The sequence below is a fragment of the Physeter macrocephalus genome, chromosome 11 (genome assembly GCF_002837175.3).
Source record: "Physeter macrocephalus isolate SW-GA chromosome 11, ASM283717v5, whole genome shotgun sequence".
Taxonomy (NCBI): Eukaryota; Metazoa; Chordata; class Mammalia; order Artiodactyla; family Physeteridae; genus Physeter; species Physeter macrocephalus.
In genome coordinates, this window is record NC_041224.1 from 177,743,800 (window position 1) to 177,756,082 (window position 12,283).

The following is a 12,283-nucleotide window of genomic DNA, read 5'->3' on the forward strand; positions in this document are numbered from 1 at the left end:
GACTCGCGGGCTGACTTTGCCCGCGCGCGCCCTCTCGCCTCTCCGTCGGCGGCCTCGCAGCCGCCCGCGCCCGCCCGGGGACCGCGCCCCGAGTCTCGGGCGGGCGCACGCTCCCCCGGCCGGAGGGACCCGGGCGACGCTCGCCCCCTCCCCTCCACTACCCGCCCCCCGAGGTTCCGCCCCGCCCCTCACAGAACCCGGCTCAGCTCTCCTGGAGGCGCGGGCGGTGGGGCCCCGCGCCTTTTGTGTCGGGCTTGGGCCACCGCGCGCGACTCGCGGGCTGACTTTGCCCGCGCGCGCCCTCTCGCCTCTCCGTCGGCGGCCTCGCAGCCGCCCGCGCCCGCCCGGGGACCGCGCCCCGAGTCTCGGGCGGGCGCACGCTCCCCCGGCCGGAGGGACCCGGGCGACGCTCGTCCCCTCCCCTCCACTCCCCTCCCCCCGGCGGCGTGCGCACCCGGCGGCCCGGGCACGCGCCCGCCAAGATGGCAGGGGCCGGGGCCCAGCTGTCAGGCGCCGCCGCCGCAGCCCGTCCCCGCAGCTAGCGGCCCGGACGCCAGCCCCGAGAAGATGAGCCCTCGCTGCCCCCCGCAGCCCAGCGAGACGCGGAGCCGCCGCGCCCGGGGCCGGCTGCCCCGCTAACGCCCCGCGCCCCGCGCCGCGCCCCCGGCCCCGCGCGCCCGCCCCGGCAGCGACAATGAGGTGAGTCGGCGGGCGCCTGGGCGTGGGGAGGCCGGGCGGGCGGCGTCCGGAGCGCTGGGCGGGCTTCGGGAGCACCGTGGGGGCGTGGGGGGCCGTGAGAGGGTCTGGGGGAGTCGGGGTGGGCGGCCTTCTGGAAGCAGCGGGCGGTGCCGGCCTTTGCAGCTCGCGGGAGGCACACGTGGGGCCTGGGGCTCGCGTGGGGAGGCCGACCCCGCGGCAGGTGTGGCCGCGCCCGGCCGGGAGCCCCTCCGACCTCCCTCCCCGCGGCTCTGTACCCTTGGTCAAAGCCTCCCTGTGTCAGCTCTCCGGAGCTTACACGTTAAGCGGTCGTTTCCTTCCACCTGGAGCTGCCTGCCCGCTTCTGCTCCCTTTTTCTTGTCCCCGTCTCCTTTCTTCTTGCACGCCGGTCAAGTGCAAGACCCGCAATGTACCACTTATTGGTTTTATCACCCAGCCAGGGGGACTGGTGGTTACCAGTTCGAGAAAAAACATTGCCAGCACCCAGGAGCTCGGAGTTCTCTCTCCAGAGGTAACCCAATCCTGACTTTTGGGGGGTGATCACGTCCTTGCCTTTTGTCTGTGTGATTTTACCTTCCAAACGTATATCCCATAAAAACTATAGTGTCTGTCGTTTCATTTTGACTGTTTTGTGATCTTTATATAAATGAAATACTAATGAAATATATATTCATTTGTGTCCGGCGTTTTCACTCAACATGCTTCTGAGATTCATCCATTATGTTGTAACCGTTGTCCATTTTTATTAATCTATAGTATTCCACTGTATGAAATACTACAGTGTAACTATTCTGGTATTGGTAGACATTTGAATTGTCTCTAGCTTTAGACTATTAATAATCATGCTGTTTTGAATACTGTTATACATCTCCTGGTACATTCATTTCTGTTGGGTATATACCCAGCAGTGGAACTTCTAGGTCAAAAGATACCCATATCTTCAACTTTAGGAGATAACACCAAGTTTCTAAAGTGTTTATACCAATTTACACTCCTACCAGCAAATGTATGAGAGTTCTCGTGCTCCATGTCCTTGTCAACACTTGTCAACACTTACATTTTAGCCATCCTGGTGAATGTGCAGCCATCCTGGTGAGGTATCCCATTGTGGTTTCGGATTGCAGTTTCTTGCTGACTGATGAGGTTGAACATCTTTTCATGTTTATTTGGTATCCTCTTTTATGAAGTGCCTGTTCAAAAGTGTTTTCGTTTGGGGTTTACATGTCTTTTTCTTCCTAATTTGTAGGAGTTCTATTCCAAAGTCAAGAAGATAGTTTCCTATGACATCTTCTAAAAATCTTACTGTTCTGCCTTTCAAATTAAGATCTACAGTCCACTTGTGACTTTTGTGTAACTTGTGAAAAAGTGGTCAAATTTTATATTTAGCAGAACCATTTATTCAGTACTGTTTATCAGAAAGGTCATCTTTTCTCCATAGTTCTGCAGTGCCACCTTTATCATCTTCCAGTCTTCCATTTGGGATCATTTCTTTCCATCTGAGGAATACCCTTTAGAATTCCTCGTGCAGGTCTGCTGGTGACAGATTCTTACAGTGTTTTTTTTGCAAATGTCATTATTTATCCTTCATTTGAAAAAAAACAGATTTATTGAGATATAATTCACATACCATAAAATTTACCCATTTAGAGTATGGAGTTTGGTGGTTTTTAGTATTTTCACAGAGTTACGAAACCCTTACCACAATCTAATTTTAGAACATTTCCCTCCATTTTAGAAGGGTCTTTTCAGTAGTTACAGAATTCTTGGTTTACCGTTGCTTTCTTTTAGCACTTTAAAGATACCTCATTGTCTCTGACTTGGATTGTTTCTGTTGAGAAGTAACTTGTCTGTCGTTCTTTGAAAGTCGTCTTTTTCTCTGGCTGCTTTTAAAATGTTCTGTGTTTGGTTTTCAGCAGTTTTTTCTGTGCTGTCCTTAGTATGAATTTTTTTTTTTTTTTTTTTATAACTTAGGGCTTCTTGAGTCTTTGGCTTTATGTCTCTCATTAGTTTTGGAAGTCATGAGCCATTAGGACTTCAAATATTGCTTCTGCCCCATTCTCCCTCACCTTTCCTTCTGGGGCTACCATTATACATGTTAGGCTATTTCACTGTATCTTCTTTCTGAGTTTTCTTAACCTTCCTTCTGTGTTTTCTGTTTGTCTCTTTGTCCTTCATTCTGGTTATCTCCTCACTTATCCTTCCTATCAATTGACTTTTTAATTTCAGTTATTATATATTTTTTGATACTTTAATTTCCATTTGCTTTTCTTTTTATAGTGTCCAGCTGTCTGCCAAAATTATCAATATTGTCTTTCATCTCCTTGAATATAGTATGTGTAATTATCTTAATGTTTGTCCAATTATGGCAGTATTTGTGAGTCATTTCCAACGTCTGTTTCTCTTGGTTTTCATTCATATTGTCTTATCTCCTTTTGTGCCTAGTTGTTTTTGTTTTTTAATTCCATGCTGGACATCATATTTGCAGAATTGTTTGTAGAAATAATTTGAGGGCTAAGAAGATGTTTTTCTCTTCCAGAGATAATTCACATATGCTTCTGTCAGACAAATGGGGCACTTATAATCTGGGGTCACTTCAGTGTAGTCTCAAGGAATTGGGCTGTTCCTAAGCTGAGCTCCAGTCCTTGTGAGAGCCATCCTGTTCTGTTCACCTTTAGTGCTCATGTTCAGCTCTTCACCAGGACCTTTACCCTCCAACCTAAAGCCAAACTTTTAGGATTCCCTTCAAAGTTGGCAGACATCTCCAGGGAAAAGTAGCCCCAAATACTGAACTCACCTCCCTGAGCCTCTGACAGCCCTTCTTCCTCCAGGCCTCCAAGCAGATATTTATTCTGTTTTTTTCCCTGCTTTTCTAGTTCTTTTCAGCTGGAGGATTGTTCTGATTTACGAAGTTCATGTTTACTGGAAGTAAAAGTCCCTGATGTATGCATGTTAGGAGCAGTTTGAGTCAATATTCAATTTCGGAAGAGACTCAAGCTACCTGGTTACAGAAGCTGTGGAGAATAACAACACCAATTTTTGTGTGTTATAACTATATTAGATCATTTCAGTTTGTGAAATGCACTTAGAATCAAGATAACTTTAAGAATAAATCTTTATTTCCTCTTAATATGTAATTAATTGAAAAAAATGGCAGATCATTACTGTAAAGCAAAGGATTTTGGAAGCAGGTGCTTTCCTCTCTTCTTTTAATATTCATTTCTCTCTCCTGTCTTGATTTCCTTAATTGTTTATTTGATAAAAATTACCCCTTTCTTGGCCCACTTGAGTAGAACATTTCATTTTTTGATCAATATTGACATAATAGTATTCTCAGATCCCATTTTTGGGGATCAAATGACAAGGCATGGATATAGAAATGAAAGTTTTAAAATACTTTTTTCAAAATGAGTCATTCAGTTACCCTTTTTCTTTACACAGATTTTTTTTTTAAAACGCTGCTAACAGTTTAACATGGTTCTCTGTTGCAGACTGTTTGTAGTTCAGCATCTATACGTGTATATTTACCTGTACCTCTTGAGGTACATGGCTTTTGCCAATGGGCCTGAATGAGTCGAGGAGTTCTGTTCATCATTACCTCTGTTGTCAATTCATTTGATTTGGATATTTATAAGCAATGTGGGTCATCTGTGAAAAATACTTTCTTTTTTGTTCAGTCTGAATTTTTTTAATGAAAATGATACATTTTTCTTCCTAGATAATCTCATGAGAGCACATAGATATGATGTTTTGAAAATGGTCTGAAATGGAGCCTCTAAACTGACGCTTTTCAGGAGTGTCTCAGAAAGACATAGGGCTAGAGGTGCATTCTAACAACTAAACTGAACATTTGAGGCACATGTCCACATATTTTAGTTTTGCTAAAATATGTGGACATGGTGAATTATCCAAGTCACTGTTTTGCTGACTTGGATAATTAAGGCTGTGTCTGAGTTTTTCTTAATTTTCTAGACTATTGCCTGAATTCTTATTTCCCTTTTCCTAAGAGACGTTATGTATTCTCATATCTCATTCAGAAATCATTTTTCGAGGCCTTACCATTGCCTGATACTGGATTTGGTGGTAAGGAGGTAGAAGGGGCCAAACCTCCCCTCCCCCAAATAGTCTCTATCCCTAAAAGATTTACAAAAATTTACTAAATCCCTTTCTGCATCCTTTTTCTACTTAAAAACAAAGATGCCCACATACACAGTATACAATATATTTCTGCTTATATACTTTAGCCACTTATCTGTTGGGAAGGTTCTCTTCTGTGAATGTTTTCCCCCTCTGCCTTTTATCTTTTAAAGATTTGATATATAGAAGTTTAAGACTTTTGTGTTATCAAGTCATTTTCTTTGTGATTTTTTCATCATTTCTTATGTTTTAGCATTTGTCTAGTAGTTTGGTAAGTATTAAGTTGTTTTCTCCTTTATATGTAAAATTTCACAAAAGTTCATCCTTCAAATTGTCTGGAATATGAGGTAAAGATCAAAATTACGTTTTTCTTCAAAATTGCTGATCAGATACTTGATTATATTAGTAGATATATGGCAGAGGTATCAGGAATGTTTTCTAAGTTAGATGGCAGAACAAACATGCAAATTCCAGAATCCTCTCCAGGGCTGCATGGTAACGTCTGAGGCAGGATCACCTCCAATCTTTGGAAAGCTTGCCTGCCCCCGCCAGGGCCAGCCTTGTGTGTGTAAGGCATGGCCAGCCGACCATCTCACAGGTCTGGTTATGTGCCAGGGAGCTACCTCATCTGGGCCAAGGGCACTTTATCAATTTGGAGTTCTGCAGAATGCAGTGCAGTTACAGGGTACAGCATGAGATACCCAAGCAGAGACACAGTCTTCACACACCACAGTTAGCCAGCGCTAGCTAACACAAGTACGTCTCAGAGCTTATTGCTGCAGGATAGGGGCAGGGGAGCATTCCTCCAGGTATCTTTGGAAGTTGTGTTCGGGAGACCAGCTATGGGGTTGTGGCGCTTCTGTTTGTGTACCTTCAGCTCTCTTCGGTTGTTCTGTCTGTTTTTAGACCTGTACCGTTACTATATTTACCTTGTGAGTGATGATTTTTAATATGAGCAACGTCATCTTTTTATTAAAGTAATGTCCTTCTGAATTTTGCTGGTTTGGTAGTTTTGTTTGTATCTAGTTACATAAACATAAGAAATTTAAACTTAGTTTTATAATTGCACATAAATAAGCTACATGAAAATAAATTGGCATTGTTTCACATGAAGATGTTTTTTCCCTTTAAAGGTAATCTGTATACTACCCAGGTTTGAACCTTGCGGTAGACTATAAGCTTGGTGACTCCAAGTTAAGTGAATGTCATAAGTGCCTTAATAGTGTGACGATAACTTAGAGAAGAGCACCTCCAGCTGACGTCAGGGTGGGGTGGGAAGGACCGTGGTCCCCTCAGCAAACAGCTTTTTCTCTGTCTTAGCCTGAAAGGAGAAGGCCTCATAGAAATGACTTCTAGTGGCAGTTTTTATTTTTCTGGTTTAAATGTAGTATATATTGAATGTGGAGAATTTGAAAACATAGAAAGTATAAAGAAGACAATAAAAATCAGCATTGATCCTGCTGTTTAGAGATAACCCATTAAACATGGGGTATAGTCTCTTTATCTTTTTCACGTGTAAGTGTAACATTTTCACAAAATTGATACTATACTGTGTATTCGTATTGGGCATTTTACATTCAACATATATGCATTTCCCCTTCGTTAAATGTTCTTTGAAAACATTTAAAATAGCTGCATAATAGTCTATCAGATGATATACCATAATTTATTTACCAGTACCTCAAGTTTGGGACAGTTAGCTTTGTTTTTAGGATTTCATCATTGTAAATAATACGATGATAATGTCTGAACATAAATCTTAGGGTACGTCTCTGATTATTTCCTTAAGATAAGTTAGCAAAATAGTATTATTACTGGAACCAAAGGCTGTTGATAAATTTTAAGCAAAGAAGAGAGAAAGATAAAGTTAATGAAAGGAACTTTATTCCTGGTCTTAAATTGGAGGATCCCCTCCCAAAAAGCAAAGGACTGGGAGAGGAATCAGAAGTAAATGGTGTGGTTGCATCTGCTTGCCAGTGGGGGGAGCCCTGTTCTCAAGTCCTCTATAGCTACTATGTTTGAAGATGGATTGTCTTTGTCTTTAAGGCTGTGGGAAAGGCATCTTCTGCTTCTGGGTTTGGACTTAACGTAGGAATGTGAATGACCTTTTTCTTTTTATAATAGTGCGTTAGGCCACATTTGTCCCTTGTATTCTAAACAGCCTGGGTTTCAGAGTCTAATAGACCTGGATTCTGCCCCAGAGCCACTCCTTACCAGCTGACTGACTTTGAGCAAATTACTTAACCTTTATGAACTGACACTTTTCTCACATATAAATGAGGATAACCCTACTTCTTTCTCAGAGTTTTGTGAGGATCAAATGAGAATACATAGAAAGTTCTTGGCTTACGGTGTTCAGTAAAGGTTAGCTGTTTACTTCCCCCACCTCAATTTGTTATGTCTGTGAAGGAGATGAACCCGGAAAGATCTGGGACAATTCTGATTTCAGATATTCTGCCCTTTTGTCAGATTGCTATATAAGTTCTCTACCATATGTGATAATTTTTTGGTTTAGAAACCACAGTTGCTATTGATGCTTCAACTTCTAAAAATGATTCAGGGCCATTCTCTGTAAAAGAGGCAAAATAGAACTACTGAAATAAACACAAAACAGGAGGCATGGTATTTTGGGGTAGAGGAGATCATTGTACCAGGAAATTTAGATTAAGAAATAGTTACTGCAGTTGAGCAGTTAGTTGTGAAAGTCATGGAGGTGGTAGCAGAAAGGGCAGTAGGAGCCAGTGTGACACGTCGTCTGAGTGTCTAGCGGAGATGGGCAACGCCCCTTACAAGGGCTTCGTTTTGGAAGCCTCTTACTCACCTTCTCCAGTCCTCCCCCTTGTCATATATCTGCCCTGGGCCCCTCTGTAAAGCTTCCAGCACCTTAAACTCTCTCTGGGTGCTGCCTCCTCTCTGGGCTCTCTCTGTGGAGCTGTGTCTGTGGCTCTGATCTTGTCTTCTTCATTCTCCTCCCAAGGATCCTTAAGTAAGAAAAGGTCTGATGGACGAATTCATGAGTTGACCAGAGTTCAACTACTTCCTTTTCCTCTTCACCTTGCTAAGTTCTTAGCCTTCAAATCTTAGCTTAAATGTCACTTCCTCAGGGAGGCAGACCTTGACTCTGACCCTGGCTGATGGCCCTTCCTGATTATTTGCCTCTGTGGCATTCCATATTTCCTCTTCTGTTATTTTATTTTATTTTATTTTTGGCCACGCTGCGTGGCATGTGGGATCCTAATTCCCTGACCGGGGATCAAACCCATGCCGCCTGCATTGGAAGCACGGAGTCTTAACCACTGAACGGCCAGGAAAGTCCCTCAGTTACTTTTTTTGTTGTTGTTGTTACTTTTTATATTTATAATTACTTATCTTTTTCCTCCTATACTTCATAAAGGATTATGCTTGTTTCCATCTCTGTTGGGTCCCTAGAGCCTAGCGCCGTGCCTGGCAATTGGTAGATGCTTAATGAATATTGATGCTGCCACTTGTACGTAAAATGGGTAGTAAATCATGACATTCATTCTGCTTTGTCATGGGTCCTTCCAAGTACCGCATTCAAAGCAGCTCCCAAATGAGTGAAGCTGGCATCCAAGATGAAAACTCTTTCATTATGTGCTTAATGAGTTAATGAGTTACTGGGTGACAGTGCTTTCATCTGGTGTTTCCATACCACTACCAGGAGACAGGATTTGTTTATTGATGTGTGGATGGATTTTTTTTTCCTGAATTTTCTTTGTAAGGACATTGTGCACTGTAACTCTCGATGTCCCTGATGTTTCTCGAACTTTAATGTGCATGGGAATCCCTGTGTGTATGTCCTTCCAAAATGCAGATCCCAGGCCCCATTGCCAGGGATGGAGGAATGCTTTTCATAAATCTTTTTTTATCCTGTTTTTATTAATAGACTTTATATTTTTAAACAATTTTAGAGTTATGGAAAAGTTGAGCAGATAGTACAGAGAGTTCCCATACACTCTCCACATATATAGTTTCCCCTGTTACTAATATCTTACGTGGTACATTTGTTATACTTAGTAAACTAATATTGATACAATATTATTAGCTGAAGTCCATAGTATATTCAAGTTTGCTTGTTTTTTACCTAATGTCCTTTTTCTGTTCCAAGGTCTGATCCAGGATACCACATTACATTTAGTTGTTAAATCTCCTTAGACCCCTCTGCTGTGGATAGTTTTTCAGACTGTCTTTAATATTTGAAGATCTTTACTATTTTGAGGAGTACTTGTTTAGGTATATCGTAGGATGCCCTTCTATTGGAATTTATTTCATGTTTTTCTCATGGTTAGCCTGGGGTTGTTAAGTTTCAGGCAGGAAGATCGCAGAGATAAAGTGACGTTCCATTCCATGTTACAGAGGGTAGGTACTGCAGCGTGATGTATCACTGTGGATGTCGACCTTGATCACCTGGCTGAAGCAGTGTTTGTCAGGTTTCATCATTGTGAAGTTACTTGTTTATTCCCCTTTTCATACTATCTTCTTTTCAAGACGGTCACTAGTCATAGCTCACACTTAAGGAGTAGGGAGTTGTGCTCCTTCTGATGAGTGCTTTTAAAATTTTAATAATTAGGTAGTTATTTTTGTGTATTAGAAGAAAATCAGTGCATCAAATTAGTGGTATTTTAACGGGGTTCCCCAGAAAACTGTACCCGAGATGAAGGCTCCTGTGTGTTTGGAGGAGAGCACAGGATTGATATTTGTGGGGGCCGAAGGGAGAAAGAAGCCTATACCCATTAGCTACTGTCTCCATTTGGCAAAGGATTGCTCCATGGGGCATTAATTGCCCCTGTACATGGTGATGTTCTCAGTGGGTACTGAGAGGGCTCACGTGGCAGCCCCCTGGGGCCGCAGCAGGGACTGGACACAGGTCAGAGCCCGGGCAAAACTGGTTACCTCAGGGGTGGCTAGAATAAGAAACAGGTAAGGCAGGAGGAGCTGAAATGATGCAGACTAGGTGCTTAATGCACGTGATTTTGTGGGGATTACTTCTTTTCAAATTTTTTTTTACTCACTGCTTCTTGATTTTCAGTCATGGCTCGAAAGTTTTCTGTGATACCAGCTTGAATTCACCTATGTTTTTTCTAGTACTTGTACCGTTTCTTTTCTTTTTTCTTTTTCAAACTTTTAAATCTTTGATCCATTTGGAATTAAATATATGCTGTGAGAGATGGATCCAATTTTAACCTTTTCCATCTGGTTTTTCAGTTATCCCAATACCCCTTATTAAAAATTTCATTTTCTGGGACTTCCTTGGTGGTGCAGTGGGTAAGACTCCACACTCCCAATGCAGGGTGTCCAGGTTCAATCCCTGGTCAGGGAACTAGATCCCACACGCATGCCGCAACTAAGAGTTCACACATGCCACAACTAAGGAGCCCGCCTGCTGGAACTAAGGAGCCCACGTGCTGCAACTAAGGAGCCAGTGAGCCACAACTAAGGAGCCCACGAGCCAGAACTGAGGAGCCCCCGCCGCAACTAAGACCCAGCACAACCAAATTAATTAGTTAATTATTTTAAAATTCCATTTTCTCCCAGTGTTTTGAGATTCTGTCCTTTGTCATATTTAATTAATTTGACCTATTTCTGGATTTTCTGTTATGTTCCCTTGGTCTGCATTTATTCAAGTGTCAATACCTCACTTTTGATTAAAGAGGTTCTATAATGTGTTTTAATATTTAGTAGGGCTAATACTCTCTTACCGCTCTAGTGAGTTGATTTTAAAGAAGAAGATTAGTTGATAGCACTCCTGTTAAACAGATATGACAGAAATCATGAATGACCAAACAGTGCTTTAATCCAAGGGAACAAATCCAGAATGGCATGAGTCAGGCATCTGTCTGCCCCTCAGGGAGAATTCTCTCTTATAACATGACATGTGTGGCTTTTGAATATGAATCCAAGGAGGCATCTGTGAGGCTGGAGGACACTTAACAGGCAATGTGACCCCTCGGGCTAGGATTGTCAGCACAGTCGAAGCACCCGCTCGGTCATTCTCCCTCCAAAGTATTAATGAAACTGGTTTATTTTGGAGGGTTTTGACCTGTAAAAAATACTCATTTGTCAAACCATAGAAAGTTAGATTCAGAAACTTAGAAATTCTCTAAGTCCAGTGGTTTTTAACCCTCACTGGGCATCAGAAACAGTTGAAAAGGCCCTCTTCCCCATCCTCCGCCTGATGCCCGGGCCCTACCTTAGAGAGTCCATTAATCTGGGATGAGGTGTCTTGTTGTTGTTGCATTTGAAATCTCTAGGTTATTTAAGTGTGCCTCCACAGTTAAGAACTGCTGACCTAGTCCTGAGTTTCAAGACTGGGGCTGGTTTTTTGGAATGTAGTAAGTGCTCAGTAAGTGTTTGTTGACTGATGCATGAGCCCCGTATTTCTCAGATGAGAAAATGGACACAGACTCCAGAGGCCACTTGCCTAGGTCTCACAGGCAGTGAGGTATTAGGAGCATGAAGCTCAGATTTCTTGTCTCGCAGTTCTGCTCTTATTTTTCACTCTTCTTCACCCATGGTTTCCTCTTTAGTTATAGGCAGAAGTAGGCAAGAGCATTTGCTCTCTTGATTCACGGGTTCATTTTCATGACCTCGACCCTAGTTCCTCCTATTCAGTACAGCAAAAACTTGGGAATGAGCCTGAGACGTTGTAGTGAGACAGCGGGACTATGCTGAAATTTCAGCCTGCATTCAGTGTCAGCCCACCTCTAGGTAGGGATCAGGGGGAAACAGGAGAGGAGGAGCAGGGGCACCAGGGACTGCCATTCCTTGCGTATCCGTGCTGTGTCAGGCTCTGTGCCTAGGAGTTTTCAGCTCTCTCATGTTATGAGGGGAGCTCCACGCCTCCAGCCATAAGGCGTGTTAGATTTTGGATTACAGTGCATGATGACATCACTTTTGATTAATGGTTTGTTTGAATTCGGGCTTTATGGTTTTCTGTTAGTCAACAGTAATGCCTAATCTCTATTTTCTCACACTCCACATTGCTTCATCCCCTAATTTGGTTAGTCTCCTGGGAAAAACTGAAATTTCAGAACTGCAGAAGTTGTAGAGACCAACTAGAGAAGACTTGAATTAAATTATGAGTGATTTATGTTAGAAAGTTGCCGTTTGGTTCAGTTTTAAACGCGTTAAGTTGTATTGGATTGGGGGGGTTCTACTTCTGGCAGTGTTTTGGTCCTTTTAAGAGCAAGAAAAGGTGAAAAGTTAAAAAATAACATCACAACCAAAAGACATAGACTGGCTGAATGGATACAAAAACAAGACCTGTATATATGCTGTCTACAAGAGACCCACTTCAGACCTAAGGACACATACAGACTGAAAGTGAGGGGATGGAAAAAGATATTCCATACAAATGGAAATCAGAAGAAAGCTGGAGTAGCAATTCTCATATCAGACAAAATAGACTTTAAAA

At 42.8% G+C, this 12,283-nt stretch overlaps 1 protein-coding gene across 1 annotated transcript in view; it reads left to right on the plus strand.

Annotated features, from left to right (window-relative positions):
* Positions 1-242: 242 nt before the first annotated feature.
* The window catches only part of EVL (Enah/Vasp-like), a 162,188-nt gene continuing 150,147 nt past the window's right edge, over positions 243-12,283 (plus strand). Inside the window, exon 1 of the mRNA XM_028496387.2 lies at positions 243-699. Coding sequence (XP_028352188.1) covers positions 695-699 — 5 coding nt within the window. The 5' untranslated portion in view covers positions 243-694. The remainder of the gene's footprint in view (positions 700-12,283) is intronic.